This window comes from Erinaceus europaeus, chromosome X (genome assembly GCF_950295315.1).
Source record: "Erinaceus europaeus chromosome X, mEriEur2.1, whole genome shotgun sequence".
Lineage (NCBI taxonomy): Eukaryota > Metazoa > Chordata > Mammalia > Eulipotyphla > Erinaceidae > Erinaceus > Erinaceus europaeus.
Genome location: NC_080185.1, coordinates 24,019,159 through 24,036,459, shown reverse-complemented (window position 1 = coordinate 24,036,459; position 17,301 = coordinate 24,019,159). Strand labels below are relative to the sequence as shown.

General features: G+C 42.3%; 1 protein-coding gene across 3 annotated transcripts in view; it reads left to right on the top strand.

The window, feature by feature from the left end:
* Positions 1 to 171: 171 nt before the first annotated feature.
* PHF6 (PHD finger protein 6) overlaps positions 172 to 17,301 on the top strand; it is a 69,034-nt gene continuing 51,904 nt past the window's right edge. For all 3 annotated transcript variants that reach the window (XM_016185520.2, XM_060182785.1, XM_007517004.3), the window contains exons 1-3: positions 172 to 351; positions 4,489 to 4,679; positions 4,922 to 5,023. In XM_016185520.2, coding sequence (XP_016041006.1) covers positions 4,542 to 4,679; positions 4,922 to 5,023 — 240 coding nt within the window. In that variant the 5' untranslated portion in view covers positions 172 to 351; positions 4,489 to 4,541. The remainder of the gene's footprint in view (positions 352 to 4,488; positions 4,680 to 4,921; positions 5,024 to 17,301) is intronic.

Sequence of the window (17,301 nt, the reverse complement as noted above, 5' to 3'; positions counted from 1 at the left end):
ATAGAAGGTACGCGCGCGAGCAGGAGGCGGGGCTTGTAGCCCTGATCCGTATGGGGGTGGTGGTGGGGGAGGCATATACGCATGCGCCTTGGTTCAGTGGCTTCGTCTGCCCAGTCCCCGCAGCCAATCGGGGCCCGCGGCGCGCTCGGGACGTATGAACGCTATCACAGTCGTTGCGTGCGAGGGGGGCGACGTAGGGGCGCTCAGCGAGCCCGTCTCTCCTCGAATGAAAGGAAACAACCTCTGGCGACAGAGCCCCGCTCCCAGGCGCTGCTGGAGAACGGAGACCGACTTCTTTCTCTTCCCTCTCATTGGCGCTTCTCTCGTGCCGTTCGCCTCTGGGCCCCGCCGGTGAGTCCCCACGCTACCCTGGGGTCCCCCATTATCTGCCTGGCGGGAGAAGACAAGGAGGATGGCGGTAGGCAGGCCGCCGCCCCTGCCCGTTGTTAAGGGGTTCTTGGTGGTCTCCCTTTATTGTCAGGGACCCCAGAAGCGCCGCTCATTCAAGGCGCTAGCGAAGAGGCTGGTAAGAAAAGTGCTTCGGAGGAGATGAGGGAGAAGGGAAGGTTGGAGCCTTGACTTCGGGGGAGGGGGGCGCAACATTTAAGGAGGTAATGAAATGAGATGAAATAAATAAAATAAAATAGTGGGGATCTTTAGTCTCCACGATTGCTTGGGACATATTTGGGAAGGAGGGAACTCGCAGTTTGGGAAGAGGAAGAAGAAGAAGAAGCGTTAGGATGGCAGGACGGTTAGACTTAAGGAACGAGGTAAAAAAACTCTGGGTTGGGGGGAGTGAGGGGTGAAGGGGAGATCGGAAAAGAATATTAGAGAGTGAACTCCTGGGGGAGGAGGCTTTTTCTTTTCTTTTCTTTTTAAAGTACTAGCTTGCTGTTCTGGATTAGGGGACCCTGACTTTACGACTGGGAAAGCACCTCCGAAAGTGCTCTAGAGAAAGATAGTTTTCCGAGTTTATCTAGCGCCTGATTAGATGGAGACCCTGGAGTCTGGTTATGTATTGAGAAATAAATAACGGAGAGGACTTGGGACGCTGTGTGTCCTTCCTTTATTATATGGTCGAACAGCTCGGTGTTCTTCTGGAATTTCTCCATTTCGACAATCTGCGTGGAAGTTGGAAAGCCCTTTATATTTGCAACCAATTTTCTTTTCCATCTCCGTACCACGTAATACCAGGTCTATTTCATCCAGTGCAAATTCTTTCTTCTACCCTTGGGTTTGAAACAACTGGAAAATTCCTTCAGTTTCCTTTTGAATAACCGCAAAAAAAAAAAAAAAAAAAGCAGTGCGAAGCATGTAATAATATCGTGCAACCAGATTCAGGTGCTCTTCCGGTTCATCTCTTACTCGTGTATTTCTCTCCAGTGTAACTTTACTGACTCGAATTGCTGCTGCTTTGGGGGAACATGCTGATCGATTTTGATTTGTATATTTCAGTTTGCTTGCGTGTGGAATTGTTTGATCTTCCCGAACAGCAGTTTTTTGTTTTGTTTTGTGATTCTGTGAAAATGGGCTTTTCAGATAGCAGACATTGAATGAGCCCTCGAATTGGTTCTTGAAAGCTCTCCTGGCTGTATCAGGTTGGATCTTCCTCTGTGTTTCACAGCATCTTGGAAAATCAAAAACGCATCAGTTGCTTCAAGCCTGACTAATCGGGGTTTTCTATTTTTTTTCAGACTTTTCATTTCCGTTTACCATACTGTTACCTGCATTTCTTTCTCACTTTATAATATAATCTATAATATTGTGTTGCTTTGAAGGGAAAGGTTTCCTTGCAGGGTGAAAGCATCAAACTTTGATCTCTGCATGCCTTGAAGAGCCTTTCAGAATAAAATTGAAAATGCCATGTGGCCGTGGGGATATTATGAACCCCTTAATATTGGTCCTTGGAATGCCCTTATTTTCTGTAACCAGAGACCACTAATGTAACAGCACTAGATAAAAATCTGTATTCTTATGATAAAGACATTTTTGCTAGGAGTCATTGTTTCCATGATGTGCTCCACTTCATGTTTTACAAGGAGGCTGAAAAAAAAAAAAAGAACAAGATATGCACAGATGCATTACTTGAATTTTAGTGGAAAAATCCATTTAGTCATTGCACGTTGGGGAAAGTTTTAAATTGGTTTGGTGCACCTTTTTTTGTTTGTTTCTGTTCAATTTACAAATGATATTTAAACTGAGCACAGAAAAATGAATGACATACTTTTAATGCAAAATAAAGTGTGCCCTTTTTCTCTTTCAAATCTTGGCGTCTTTGATATCTGGGAAAGCACTTTCCCAAGATTCAGATGTTGGGAAAAATCTTCCTGTCTGTACATTCAAAGAGAGAAATACAATATGGGAAGAATTCACAGGACATTGTTTTCAGAATTAATTTCAAGAATCAAAAGTGATTATCTACTGTAGGAATTTTCTTTCTCTTAAGCCGGTTTATAGCCAATGCTAGACCATTTGGAAACTACACATGCATCAGATTAGATGCAGGTGCCATCCTTTCAACTGGTCAGGGATGACTTGGAGAAAAGAAATGCTGATTCCCTTAAGGTGGCGTTAGAGTATCCGCTCTTCGTTGCATAGTAGTAAAGAAAGCTAATTTAGACCTCAGATAGCAAATTCTGGAGCTATTTGTGAGTCTCTGTGTTTTGCATAGTTAATTCTAAAGACTTTGGCAGCTGTTGTCCTGATAAAGCAAAGGAACACCTATTTGCCTGAGCAAATGCCCACACACTTCCTCTTTTGTTTCTCTCTTATGTCCTTTTCTGCTTCTTCTTCTAATTCTTCTTCTTCTTCTTCTTCTTCTTCTTCTTCTTCTTCTTCTTCTTCTTCTTCTTCTTCTTCTTCTTCTTCTTCTTCTTCTTCTTCTTCTCCTTCTCCTCCTCCTCCTCCTTCTCCTTCTTTTCCTCCTTCTCCTTCTCCTCCTTCTCCTTCTCCTTCTCCTTCTCCTTCTCCTTCTCCTTCTTCTTCTTCTTCTTCTGTCCCAAAAATATTTGCTGCCTGTTTGTGATCAGATTCACCTTTATTAGCTTGTGTTTTGTAAAGGATCTGATGCCATTTGAAAGATGGAGGCATTCTCAATTGTAGACAGCATTAACAGAATTCATCAAAGCAGACGCTGCCAGAGCCTTTGGAGTTTATTTAGCAAGAAAAATCTAGATAAAAATTGATGAGAAGATCTGTTTCTTTGTGGCTTCCTGTTCAATTTTGATTAAGTATCTGCATGTTCATTTTGAAAGGCTGCTGGTTTGTAGCTACCACCTTGCTGGCATCCAGCTGCTACTGTTCTTGTTGAACAAGTGCTTTTCAAAAAGCCACAACACAGTCAGTTCATTTTTCAGCACAGTGTTATACAAAAGGTGCAGACATATAGAGAGATGGAAAGAATATAGTGAATTAATATCAGGCAAAAATGGAGGTTTTTGTGTGTTGTGGCAACACAAACCCAGAACTGCTTAGTTTTGTTGATTTGGGAAAACTACACAAGTCAAGTATGGTAACTGATTTTACATTTCCTTAGATTCTTCCCCAAAAAAATCCATGTTAAGATTGATGATCTACATGTGGAACCTTCCAGGTTGAAAATTTCTGCCTTTCTTTTTGTTAATTATAATATGACTGAATTTAAGGCTCATTCAGGGAAAAAAAAGTCTTAATGTCTGATGACTAATGAAAGTATGAAAGGTTGTATTTGGAACACCACTGTCAGTTTGTGACTTCTATTGATAATAATAAGCAAGTTTATAGAGACCATCAGAGTTAGATAATGTCATTGCTCTGATAATTGATTCCTAAAGTTTTCTTTTTTGAACAGATTGTTATAAGATCACCTTCCCCCCCCCCCCGTACATTGAAAAGGAATGCAATAGCAAAAGCTATTTATTATTACAGACATCATACATGCTTTTTAGACTTAAGCAATTCAGGTTTTCAAAATAGGTATCCCAGAATTCATGGTTAAGTAAGCTCCTGTGTCTTGGTTTGTCAGTAGGTTAACTTCAAGGAATCATGCTAAGATAGAAATCTGTTTACTCTGGATATTATGTAAGTTATCTTAGTAGTTTTCCCTCCGTTCTTAGATATGATTCTTTGTGTTCTTAAAGGGACGTTTACATGTGTGCAAGATCATTTGTATTTTGTCACCAGGTGGATGTTATTATCACACACTGTACTTTAAAGACCCATGCACAGATTGCTCTCATTATTTTATATATTATTTTATATATCTCCCATTGTGGGAACAGTTGATTTTTTGTGTCAGTTGCTTTTTTAGTCTTTATAGATGCAAGCATGTATTTATATATATATATATTATGGCAGCACCTCAGGTTTTAATAGTAACTTGTCTATGCTAAATAGCCTTTTTTTAAATGAGCATACTAAGACTTGGGTTAAATTTGCAACAATTTACATAACTGTTGCCTTGTTTCAAAACGGAATTAACCATGTTGTTGCCCTTTTCATTCTCTGTAGCATTTCTTGAGGCTTAGAGTGGCAGTCTAAAGACCATTTTTTAAAAAAAAATCATGTCAAGCTCAGTTGAACAGAAAAAGGGACCTACAAGACAGCGCAAATGTGGCTTTTGTAAGTCAAATAGAGACAAGGAATGTGGACAGTTACTAATATCTGAAAACCAGAAGGTGGCAGCACACCATAAGTGCATGGTAAGTGTACTGGCAGCACCCAAGGTTTGGAACCAGGAGAATCTAAACAATGAAGATTCTTGAATACTGATAACAGCCAGAAAAGAAAAAAAAAAAAAATATCCTCAGTTAAAATTTTAAGAAGTGTTTCTCACTAATGCTATGCCATTTTTACTAGAAAATTTCCTTTTGAACTAAACATTCAGTGTTTCACTGTAATTTTCTTTATATCAACCTTAATTTTTTTAAAATGTACTTTATAGCTCTTCTCATCTGCTTTGGTATCATCACATTCTGATAATGAAAGTCTTGGTGGATTTTCTATTGAAGATATCCAAAAGGAAATTAAAAGAGGCACTAAGCTGGTAAGTTGGTATCTCTGCCTCTTGAGAATACACGTTAGTTTAAACTTATTCAAGGAGAAATTGCTTGTTTTAGAATCCATTGCATTAGTAATTGCGTATAATTTTGAATTTCAGTCTTTCTTTCCAAGCCTGCAACTTTTGAGCCTAAGATTATTTACCACTCAACAAGAAAGGAGTCTATCTATTATTCAGTTTTTTTCCTTTTCAAAAAGAATTAAGGGGGTCTGGGGAGACAGCATAATGGTTCTGCAAAAGACTTTCATGCCTGAGGCTCTGAGGTCCCAGGGTCAGTCCCCATCACCACCATAAGCCAGAGCTGAGCAGTGGTCTGGTCTTTCTCTGCCTTCCTCTCTGTTATCTCTGTCTCATTAAAATAAAGTGAATAATTAAAAAAAAAAAGTGACTCTGACTCAAAAAGAATTAGGATCTTCTTGGAAGCTGTGTTTGAGAAAAGAAGCAGTTTGCTTAATGCACTGTGTTAAAACCTTCATTCAGATATAGTTTCATAATTAAAATCTGATGTTTTCATCTTCAGTCATAAAATAAATTTGGCCATACAAATTAGATGGCAGTGTCTACTCAACAGCAAAACATTGGTGCATATTGAACAAAGTGTTTTACTGTGGTTCAGCTATATAAAACAGCATCATGATTTTGGGTAACTTGGGGAATTTCACAGCTTTTCTGAGCCATGCTAGAGTAGTGTTCCTGTAGTAGTTTTTACTGCCAGTGAGAAGTAGTAGCCTTTCAGTTGGTGTTCAAGATTTACATTGAAACAATTGATTGAAATATTAGATTTGTTATTTTTTTCTCTTTCAAATTCTTTATTGAAATTGCCTCTGCAAATGTACTTCCAGTAGCTTCACTATCGGTGTTTTATTCTTGTAAAGATGCGTTTAGCAGAATGTATATTTTATGTTCTTTGGCATTGAGGATTCTTAATTTTACAAAGAATCTGGTGGGAAGAGGGGCTATGATTCTGAAAAAGTAGTTAGTCTTCTAGTATTAGGGGGGAAGCAACATGGAAAAAAAAATTAGGACTTGCCTTGGGATTAATACCCTCAAATCTTAGACTTAATATTAGCAGGCTTCTGAGGTCAGACTCTGTTGAAATGAGACCTTAATTTTGAAAATGTTTATCTTCCCCACCCTTAAAATTGTCAAGAGCAATAGAATGCTCCATTTTTAAATGTGATTTTTAAAAATTAAAAAAAAATTCATATTTTCCCTTTTGTTGCCCTTGTTATTTATCATTGTTGTTATTGCTGTCATTGTTATTGGACTGGACAGAGAGAAATGGAGGGAGGAGGGGGAGAGAAAGACAGACACCTGCAGACCTGCTTCGCCGCCTGTGAAGCGACTCCCCTGCAGGTGGGGAGCCGGGGGCTCGAACCGGGATCCTTACGCCAGTCCTTGTGCTTTGCGCCATGTGCGCTTAACCCGCTGCACTGTGCCCAACTCCCCTAAATGTGATTTTTATTTGGTGGATTTATATTTCTTTGTGCTGCAGTGGCTTGCTGAGTTTTGAGAACAAGAGCAATGTTTTTATTTCTTGGTACTTACAGCAAATTCAAGTACAAAGAAAAAAATACTGTTTACTTGAAATTGCCTGTACTGTAGTCTTTAGTACCCCATTATTTATTCCTTGACATTATGAATATTCCTGGAAAGTACTTAGCTCAACCCCCTGACATAGCTGCTTTGGTCAGAACAGAATCATTTTGGCCCCTGCTATTACAATATTTTATTTAGCAAATACAGAGTCTAGTTTTAAGTGGTGGCATGGAACTGGCAGTATTTCTGTATTCAGTGGCAGTTTAGTTTAGTTTCTTTGGATCAGAGAAAACCTTGGAACTCTGTACAAGTTGTATTGATATATATATATATATATATATATATATATATATATATATATATATATATATATATGCATGCCAGAGTGCTATTCAACTCTGACTTACTATGGTACAGGGGATTGAACCTGGGAACCCAGAGCCTGTTTGCATAACCTTTATGCTATCTCTCCTGCATACTTGATTAATTTTTAATATGCTAGAGTACAGGGAGTTAATTTTTATTCCCAAGTGTAGTGAGTTATAAATATCTAAACTTGTCCCTTGACCTAGGAAGTGGAACAATAAGAGAGGTTAAAACCACAGGCTACAGTTGACAGACGTGAATTTGAATCCCAGCTTTGACACTTAACTAGCTGGGCAAGCTATTTACTTCTCCATTCCATGTTTGTATCCCCTGCCAAAAGGAGATAACAGCAGGGCATGCCTCACAGCGATACTGAGAGAATTAAGAGAGACCATGCAGGACAGCCTGGTGCCTGGCACGTGGTATGGGCTTCTAAGTGGTTACCTCTGTTGTGGTTATTATTTGTACATAATAATGTAATCCTTATATTGTCACAGGCTAATGAACAACATTCTGGCCTGGGAAGTCACAAACCCTGCTTTTTTTTTTTTTTTTTTTTTAAATAACTGCCCCTGACACTTTATAATATAACTTTAGACATGCTATTAACTTTATCTTTTTGTTGGCAGTAAAGAGATACAGTTACTTCACTGTTTCCTAAACTTCATGACCAAAACATGTTATGAAAACTATAAAGGACTACCAAGGAAAGATGCCTTTTTTTTGTATGTTGTTAAACCAGAGCACTGCTCAGCTCTGGCTTAAGATAGAACTGGGGAGGGGGTTGGGTTGTAGCGCAGCAGGTTAAGCACACATGGTATGAAACCGGCTTTAGGATCCCAGTTTGAGCCCCCAGCTCCCCACCTGCAGGGGGGGTGTTCACTTCACAAGCGGTGAAGTAGGTCTGCAGGTGCCTATCTTTCTCTCCCCATCTCTGTCTTTTCCTCCTTTCTCCATTTTTCTCTGTCCTATCCAGCAACAATAACATCAATAACAACAATAATAATAACCACAACAATGATAAAAACAAGGGCAACAAAAAAGGAAAATAAAAATATTCTTCTTCTAGCGTTTGCCCTTCTTCCGTAGCCAGTCAACAGCGTCAGGTTGAGCCTGATGTAAAGTTTCGAGATCTCCTTTGAATCTGGAGAGGTGGCAGTCGTTGACTATGGGGGTCATAGTCTGTCTGTAGCCTCAGGGGCAGTTCGGGTCGTCTCTGGCTCCCCAGCGATGGAACATAGCGGCGCACCGGCCATGACCTGTTCGATAGCGATTGAGGAGGGCCCGATCATAACGTGCTAGGTCAAAGCCGGGTTGACGCTTGCAGGGGTCTGTGATGAGGTGTTTGTTCTTTACCTCAGCTGACTGCCAGCTCTGTTTCCAAAATACTGGAACAGAGAAGTTCAGTGTAGGCGTAGGGGACCAGATTGGATGACGAGACATCAAGCGTTGGACAGGGTGGGCGAAGATATCCGCGTATATTGGCAGGTCCGGTCGAGCGTAGACGTGGGAAATGAACTTAGATGATGCCGCATCCCGACGAGTATCTGGCGGGGCGATGTTGCTAAGAACTGGCAGCCATGGAACCGGGGTGGAACGGATGGTTCCAGAAATTATCCTCATGGAGGAATATAATTTGGAATCGACCAAGTGGGCATGGGGCCTACGGAACCATACTGGGGCACAGTATTCTGCAGTGGAATAGCATAATGCCAGAGATGATGATCGTAGTGTGGAAGCGCTTGCGCCCCATGAGGAGCTGGCCAGTCTTGCAATGATGCTATTCCTCACGTCCACCTTTGCTGCAGTTTTTATGAGATGTTCGTGAAATGACAGAGTACGATCGAGAGTAACGCCAAGATAGACTGGCTGGGCTTCATGCCGGATTCTCGTATCACCGAGCTGCACATTCAGCTCACGCGAGGCCAAGGCATGGTGTAGATGGAAAACAGATGATACCGTTTTTGCAGTGCTAGGGATTAGTCGCCATTTTTTACAGTAATCAGATATCAGAGACATGTCTTTCGTGAGTGTTTCCTCGAGGATGTCGAACTTGGATGCCTGAGTTGCACAGCAGATGTCATCGGCGTAGATGAACTTCCTTGAAGAAGTTAAAAAAAAAAAAACAATAGTACTGGGGATTGAATCTGGGGATTTGGAGCCTCAGGCCTAAAAGCCTTTACATAAACATTCTGATGTCTCCTCAGTCTAGAAGGGTATTTTTGAAGCCATGCTGAGGCTGTGGGCATCTGCTGTGAGGAAAAGAACTTTGAGCCTAGATTTGTTCCCTTTTCTTTCTAAAATATAAGAGTTTTGAAAACTTCTGTAGGGGATAGCAGAGTTGCATTTAAGGTCTCCTTTTAACCTTTGGTTTTGCTTTTCTACACTTTCTTTATTCATTTATTGGGTAGAGGCAGAGAGAAACTAAGAAACTAAGATGGAAGGGGGAGATGGAGAGAAACAGAGACACATCTATAGCACTGCTTCACCACTCATGAAGCTTCCCCCTGCAGGTGGGGACCAACGGTTTAAACTTCAGATCTTTGCACATAGTAACATGCACTCAACCCTTAGTTTTACCCTTCCCATGATTTTGTTTTTACATGAAGTGCCCTCAAGTCACTCAGATTCCTTTTTTTTTAAAAAAAAATCATTTTTAAATTATCTTTTTATAAAACTTTTTAAAAAATGTTCTTTATTTAATGGATAGAGACAGCCAGAAATCAGGAGGGAATGAGGAGAGAGAGAGAGAGAGAGAGACACCTGTAACACTGCTTCACCATTCGCAAAGCTTTCCCCCTGCATGTGGGGACCAGGGCCTCGAACCCGAGCCCTTGCACACTGTAATGAGTGTGCTCAATCAGGTGCGCCACTACTAGCCTCTTAAATTATCTTTATTTGATAGAGACAGCCAGAAATCGAGAGGGGAAGGGAGAGAAAGGGAGAAACCTGCAACACTGCTCTACCACTTGCAAAGCTTTTTCCCTGCAGGTAGGGACTAGAGGTTCAAACCTGGGTCCTTGCGCATTATAGCATATGCACTCAACCAGCTGCACTACCACGCGGCCCTGTCACTCAGACTCTTTTCCTTGTGTAGATATGTCTAATGGAAGGCCCTTACATCAACTGGTGGGGGCTAGGGGTGTTCACACACAGAGTAGATAAAATCAGCCTCTCTAATTGGCTTTTTGAGGCAGGCATTTCAACCTGTAAATCTGCTTTCCTTGGCTTCTGTACACCTAGATTTCTGAAAGGTAGGTTATGAATACCCATGGAAACTCATTGAAGATAGGAATGCTCACCTCTGGGTGCTGTCAAGACAGGCTACAGTCTATTATACAAAGTGTTGATTCCAGAGGTGCTCACTCACCCCAGAGAGAAGAGCAGAAGAGACTGGGGCTTAGGGTGGAAAGGTATAGGCTGCCAGGTGGGCTGAGGCTGGGGGGGGGCGGGTCTCAGAGGAGCAGGAGGACTGGCAAAAAGAAATTCCCCCCAGAGTGCTTGCTTTTTGTAATTTGAGACTGGATTAGCAGTTGAGACAGAGCTATATATTTTTTTCTAAGATGATTTCCAGTTCCTATTGAAACCATATGGAGACACCACATCTGCACTGTCTAGTCTTATCCCCCAGCCATACAGCCAAGAAATGTACATTTCCATGTAAAATCATGAGTTATCACAGTTTTTATTTTAAGTAGACACTGGAGAGGAATGTATTTGGAGAGCGTACCCTTTCTGGATTAAGCGATGTGGAGAGTGAGATCATTAAAAGTTGATCCACACCAGATAGTTAACTGTTCTAATTGCTACCTGTGTCAGATATATCACAGATTCCAAGAATCAAAAGAACTTATAGGGTCATTCAGTTCATCTTCCTTATTCCTGGACAGGATTATTTATGAGCCATTCAGCATAAGATTTTTGTCTGCCCTACAAAAGATAGCAAGATACTGTAATTCTACCCAAGTAACCTGAAACCGGACCTGCATTATATAATATTCCTTAGCATTGAGAAATTAATTCTTTCACGTAACTCAAGTACCTGACTTCATAGAAAGCCAATTTCTCTATGTCTGTTGCCTATTGAAGGAAGTGTTTGATTCTTTCTTTCTTTCTTTCTTTCTTTCTTTCTTTCTTTCTTTCTTTCTTTCTTTCTTTCTTTCTTCTTTCTCACAGCACTGCTGAAGTCCACCTTAATGGTATTTGTACCTGGGGCTTCAGAGCCTCAGGCATGAGAGTCTTTTTGCATAGTCATTATACTATCTCCTTCACTCATTTTTTTTTTCCTAAGGAGAAAAGTCCTTTTACATAGTTGGTGATTAGCCTCAGTTCACTACTAAACTTTTCTACTTTGAAGCCAAGTTTTTAGTTTTGCATCTTAAATACTTTGAATGATTGAATCAATGACAGCTTATCTTTAAAAAATTTTTTTATTATCTTTATTTATTGTATAAAGACAGTCAGAAATTGAGAGGGAAAGGAGAGAGACAGAGTGAGAGAGACACCTGTATCCCTGCTTCATCACTCATGAAGCTTCCCTTCTGCAGATGGGGACCAGGGACTCCACCACCTGGCCCCAGTTTCTCTTATGTATTTATTTATTTACCAGAGCACTGCTCAGCTCTGGCTTATGGTGCTGGGGCTTTGGAGCCTCAGGCATGAAGGGCTCTCTGCAGAACCTTTATGCTGTCTACCCACTGACTGGCAGTTTATAGCCTTCCAGTTTAGGTAGTTAAGTCTGTTTTGAAAAAGGAATGAATTTGGAAAATAGGTTATTGAAGTGGGCCATTGAGGATGGGTTAGCTTTGAATAAGGGGGGGGGGTGGTGATTTCAATATTAGACAGTAACTTTACTTCGGATTGGAGAGATTGGAGAAGGGCAAAGTAGGGTTCTTCTGGAGACAAATGATATCAGTAGTCACCTAAGCAAGTGAACGAGCCATGATAACGGCTGGATGCATAGCTGTCCTGCGGGCATCTCTAAACTCTACCTGTCTAAACCAGTCCTCCTCTTCTCCCCACCCAGAAACCTGATTTGCCTTCTGAGTCCTCTGCCTTCAATTCTTTCTTCCACACCAGTCACATTGATTCTATTGCTGTGCTGTCAGTGCAGTCATTTCTTAAGGCCACTACTCTATTGCCAGCCTTCCTCTTCCCACCCTCCCAAAGCACTAAGAACGCTCGCTTGATCTCTACTTTGAAAACCTAGGGTCAGGCCAGAGGAATGGCTCACTGGGGTAGTGTGCTGTTTCTGTCAGGCACGCCACCCAGGTTTGAACCCAACCCCCACCACATTGAAGCCAGCTCTGGGACTGTCTCTCTGCCTTCTTTCTCTTTATCTTAAAAAACAAACCAACCCATCAGGATCCCGGTTCGAGCCCCCCCCCCCAGCTCCCCACCTGTGTGTGTGGGGTCATCACTTCACAAGTGGTGAAGCAGGTCTGTAGTTGTCTGGCTTTCTCTGTCTTCCCCTCTCAATTTCTCTCTGTCCAACAACAACAGCAACAACAGTAATAGTAACGCCAACAATGATGATAAACGAGGGCAACAAAAGGGGAAAATAAATGAATAAAGTTTAAAAAAATTAAAAAAAACAACAAAGAAAAGCAACCTAAAGTCACTCTCTGGCTCCAGACCTCTACTGATTCCTTACTGTGTACAAAATAATATGCGGAGTCTTTCCCCTGCCCTTCTGAAGCCCCATCTTGACCCACTTTCCCCATTCCTTATCTTCTTCCCTCTCTACTCTGTCCACACTGCCTTGCACACCTAGCTGCCTCTCAGAAGGTCTGGCTAGCTTTGAGTCCAGCAACTCAACCTTGACCCCAGCCAGAAGAGTTTAGCATAAAATGTATTGTGCTGTAGACGTCTCATGAACTCTTGCACACGTCTCTTTTTCACTGTACTGTGGACTCGGGAGAGTAGAAACAGTTCTCTTTGCCTAGAAAGGACTGAGTGGGGATGATGCATGGGAAGCACTTAGCGTGGTACTTGATGTCTCTCTCATTTGTGCTCAACAGCATTCTGTCAATAATAGTAATAAAAAGGTGGGCACTCATTAATTGTTGCTTGAAGCTGAAAGGGAAGAGCTTCAGTTGGATAATAGTATGAGACCTTAATAATGGGCTAGGTGTAAATCGTCCAGGGAAATAAGGGTATAGCATGCAACTCCTGCTTTGGTTAATCATTAGTGTTTGAGTGTTGTTTGCAGCTCTAGCCATTTGAAAAGAAAGGAGAGGCATCAAGAGGGGATAAAAGGCAGGTTGGTGATTTGTTCAAAATGGTGGAGGGCCCAGGTGGTGGCACATCTGGTTGAGCACACACACTACAGTGCTCAAGGACCGTCCAGCCCCCGGTCCCCACCTGCAGGGGGAAAGCTTCACGAGTAGTGGAGCAGGGCTGCAGGTGTCTCTGTCTTCTTCCCTCTCTAGCTCCCCTTCCCCTCTTGATTTCTGGCTTTCTGTCCAATAAATAAATAAAGATAATTAAAAAAAAAAAACACACCAGAAATGGTGGAAAGCTGTGTATACTTAAACAGGGTGGCTTTTGTGTTAGTTCTGCCTTCACCTGCTCAGTGTGGTGGTTTGGTTGTTTCCCTAGGCATTATGTTTGCCGGGGCCTCCACATACAGTCTGGAATGCACCTGTCCATTTTTCAGGTATTTAACTGAGCATCTCCCTTGTTCCCAGCTAAACGCTTTGAGTGCTGGCATGCAACCTTGGGACTATGTAAAGAATGCACAGGGTCGACCCCTGGCACCAGGCACCACCAGAGCTGGAGCCAGAGCTGAGCAGTGCTCTGGTTTGGGAGAAAAAGTAAATAAGTAAAAAGAATACCACAGTCAAACTGAGAAAGAGGACCACAGCCTAGAGAACTCGGGGCTCTGAGAGAGTGGCATTTGAATTGTATTCCACTGGGAAAGTGATGCCGCGGAAGTCGAGGGGGAAGGGCTTCGAGGAGGAGGAGGAGGAGGAGGAAGTGGTCAAAGGACTTTTCAAATAAGTATTAAACGCCAGTCCTATTTAGAGTATGTGGCTCATTTAGCACTCTGTTAAGGCAAAATGGGGCACCCTACAGCAGATAGAATGGTTACAGCATACAAAGGAAGCCAAAGATGCCAGGTGACTCACGGTGTAGTTGAATCGTCCTTAGCGCGCGGTTGGTACCTAACCAAGTAGGAATCAGAAAGAGGTGGGCATGAGGGCCAGCAGGTCGTTTTCTTATGAAGAAAGGTCCCTGGTGTCTTGTTTTGTTGCTGGTTTGCTTGTTTGGCCAGGAGCCTAGGCCTTGCCATGTACATGTGCTATTACACCACTGCAGGCCTCTGTCTCATTTTCTTTTGCATTCAGAAAGAGAAACACCACAGTGCTAGAGCTTCCTCCGGTGCTGTGTGGCGCCTGGGCTTAAACCTGGGCTGTGTACATAGCAAGGCGTACACCCTGCTCACCAAGCTAGCCCTCTGACCCCCGCCCTGGTGATTTATTTGATGGCCACTCTGGGTTATGGAATCATTGCCTTCCAGCAAGAGTCAGCAAACTCTGTGCAAAGGACCGGATAATAAATATTTTAGGCTTTGCCAGCCTTGTGGTCGTAGAAGCAGTTGCAGACAATGCACAGCGAAATGAACAGGATGGTGTTCCCATGACCCTTTACTTACGAAGTCAGGTGGTGGGCTGGCTTTGACTTGTAGGGCCCTTATCTTGGGGTACTTTTATGTCGGGGAGGGCGGAGGACCTGGGGGGGGACACTCGTTCATATTCTTTCCGGAGATTTGTTCCCTGGCCTCTCTGTAACTTTATACATGCGTCATGAATGCATTTATGTAAATGTGAATTATTTAAAAACCTTAGATTATGTAGATTGATCTTAATATGGGCACATGTTTGACTTGTTTATATTACAAATTAACTGGGCTTTACTTTGGAGGTGATTAAGGTGAATGTAAGGCCATAGAGAAACTTGTGTAGTGATGCAGAAAATCACATCCTTTACTATCACTGAATGTGTTTAGCTTACTTAGCTTCTTTATTGTTTTGTCCCCCACTACACAACGATTCCACTGGTCTAGGTGTCCGTCCTTCCTTCCTTCCTTCCTTCCTTCCTTCCTTCCTTTCTTCTTCTTCTTCTTCTTCTTCTTCTTCTTCTTCTTCTTCTTCTTCTTCTTCTTCTTCTTCTTCTTCTTCTTCTCTTCCTCCTCCTCCTTCTCCTCCTCCTTCTCCTTCTCTTCCTCCTCCTTCCTCTTCCTCTTCCTAATAGAGGCAGAATAGGGAGGGAGGGAAGGAGAGGGAGAGGGAGAGGGAGAGAGAGAGAGGTGGTGGTGATGAGGCAGCTGTAGTACTGTTTCACTACTCATGAAATTTCCCCCTGCCGGGGCTTAAACCCAGGTCCTCACACATGGTAGCATGTGTGCTCTATGGGGTGGGCAAATGCCCAGCCCCTATGTTTGCTTGCCATTTTGTTTTTTTTTTTAACATTATTATTATTATTATTATTATTATTATTGGATAGAGATAGAACTTGAGAGGGGCGGGAGATAGAGAGGGAAAGAGACAGAGACAGTTGCAGCCCTGAGGGAGAGAGAGAGATGGTGGCAGGAGGTAACTGTAGCACTGCTTCACTGCTTATGAAGCTTTTCCCCTACAGATGAGGACCAGGGTCCTTCTTGTGCACTGTAACGCACTGTAATGTGTGCGCTTAACCAGGCGCACCATTGCCTGGGCCCCCTGCCACCAGGCTTATCACTGGGCCTTGGTGCCTGCAATAGGACTCCTTTCTTTTTTTTTTTTTTTTTCTTTTTTTACCAGAGTACTGGTTAGCACTGGCTTATAGTGGTGTGGGGGATTGAACCAGGGCTTTGGAGTGTCAGGCATGACATTTTCTTTGTATAACCATTATGCTGTCTCCCCCCACCCTCCTTTCTTTTCCTCCTTATCCTTCTCCCTCCCCCCTCCCCCCTTTTCCTCTTCCTCCCCCTTTTGCCTTCCTCTTCTACATTTTCTGTAAAGACTGAGGGAGAGCGAGAAGGAGAGACACCTGTGGCGCTGCTCCACCACTCATGAAACTTTCCTCCTGTGAGTAGGAGTGAGGGAACTCGACCGATATATTTAGTTTCTCAAGCTACAAAGATTTTTTTTTTTCCCTTTGCCTTCGTTCATACTATTTTTGTAGTTGGAAGTACTATAAAGTTGTCATATGATTCTTCTTTATTTGTGCTAGTAGAAAAAAAACCCAAGCAAATAATATCAAATAATCTGTGCTTTGTGGTACTTAATTGAGCACAGGAGTGTTCGGGGCACTCTTCACAGATTCTGTGTCTGGAGTACGCTCAGCCAAGAAGGAAGCACACTTGGGAAGAGCCAAAACAAAGATTTGAGCTCAGGAAAGAAGCACCTTTTGAATCTTTGAATCTTTGAATCTTTCTCTTTGAATCTTTCAGATCAAGAATAAAGACTTCAGAATCTTGGCTATGAGAACCTCTGTTTCTCATCAGGGATGATTCATAAAGTTGGGTGGATTTTGGAGTATATGATAGAGCAAGGTCAAGAGATGAGGCTAAATATAGTAAATCGATAGGCTTCATTCATTGCCCTCCAATTTCTAGGACTTCTGACATGATACATTCAGTAACCTCTCTGATTTGGCCTCTTACTCTATAACAAAAACAAAACTTGTCATTGGCTGGTTCTACTTTGGAGAAGCATTTGGAATTTAAGGTTCTAACCAACCAATCCAGCTTGTTCTTTTTCAGTGTAGTGTACAGTTCTCCCTTTAGACCTTATCATGATGTTCTGTATACCTTACTGGGAACCTTGTACATTTTAAGTCCCATCTTCTATTTCTATTCCTTAAGGAGAATAAGAGTTCCATACGGGGTAGCGAGACAAAGCAGACCGTCTCGTCACCCTAGCACATGCAGTGCCAGTTGGGTTAGCGTCCCGGCCACTAGTAGTGTGCTATTCATTTCACGCATTGGATGTGTACCCTTCAAAATGCTACAGTGATGTTCGTTGTTGTTTTTGTTCCTGGAGCTTCACTACTCTGAACCAATTTTTTTTTTTCCAGATAGGAGAGAGGGAAAAGATACCTCAGCCCCAAAGCTTCCTACAGTGTGATGGGACCCTGGCTTGAGACTGGGTTGTAGATATCACACACCAGGTGCTCATCCAGGTGCACTCTTTTTGCCAGTTCTCATCTTCTTTTTTTTATTCCCTTTTGTTGCCCTTGTTATTTTTTTTATTGTTGTAGTTATTATTATTGTCGTTGCTGTTGGATAGGACAGAGAGAAATGGAGAGAGGGGGAGAGAAAGACATCTGCAGACCTGCTTCACCATCTATGAAGCGACCCCCCTGCAGGTGGG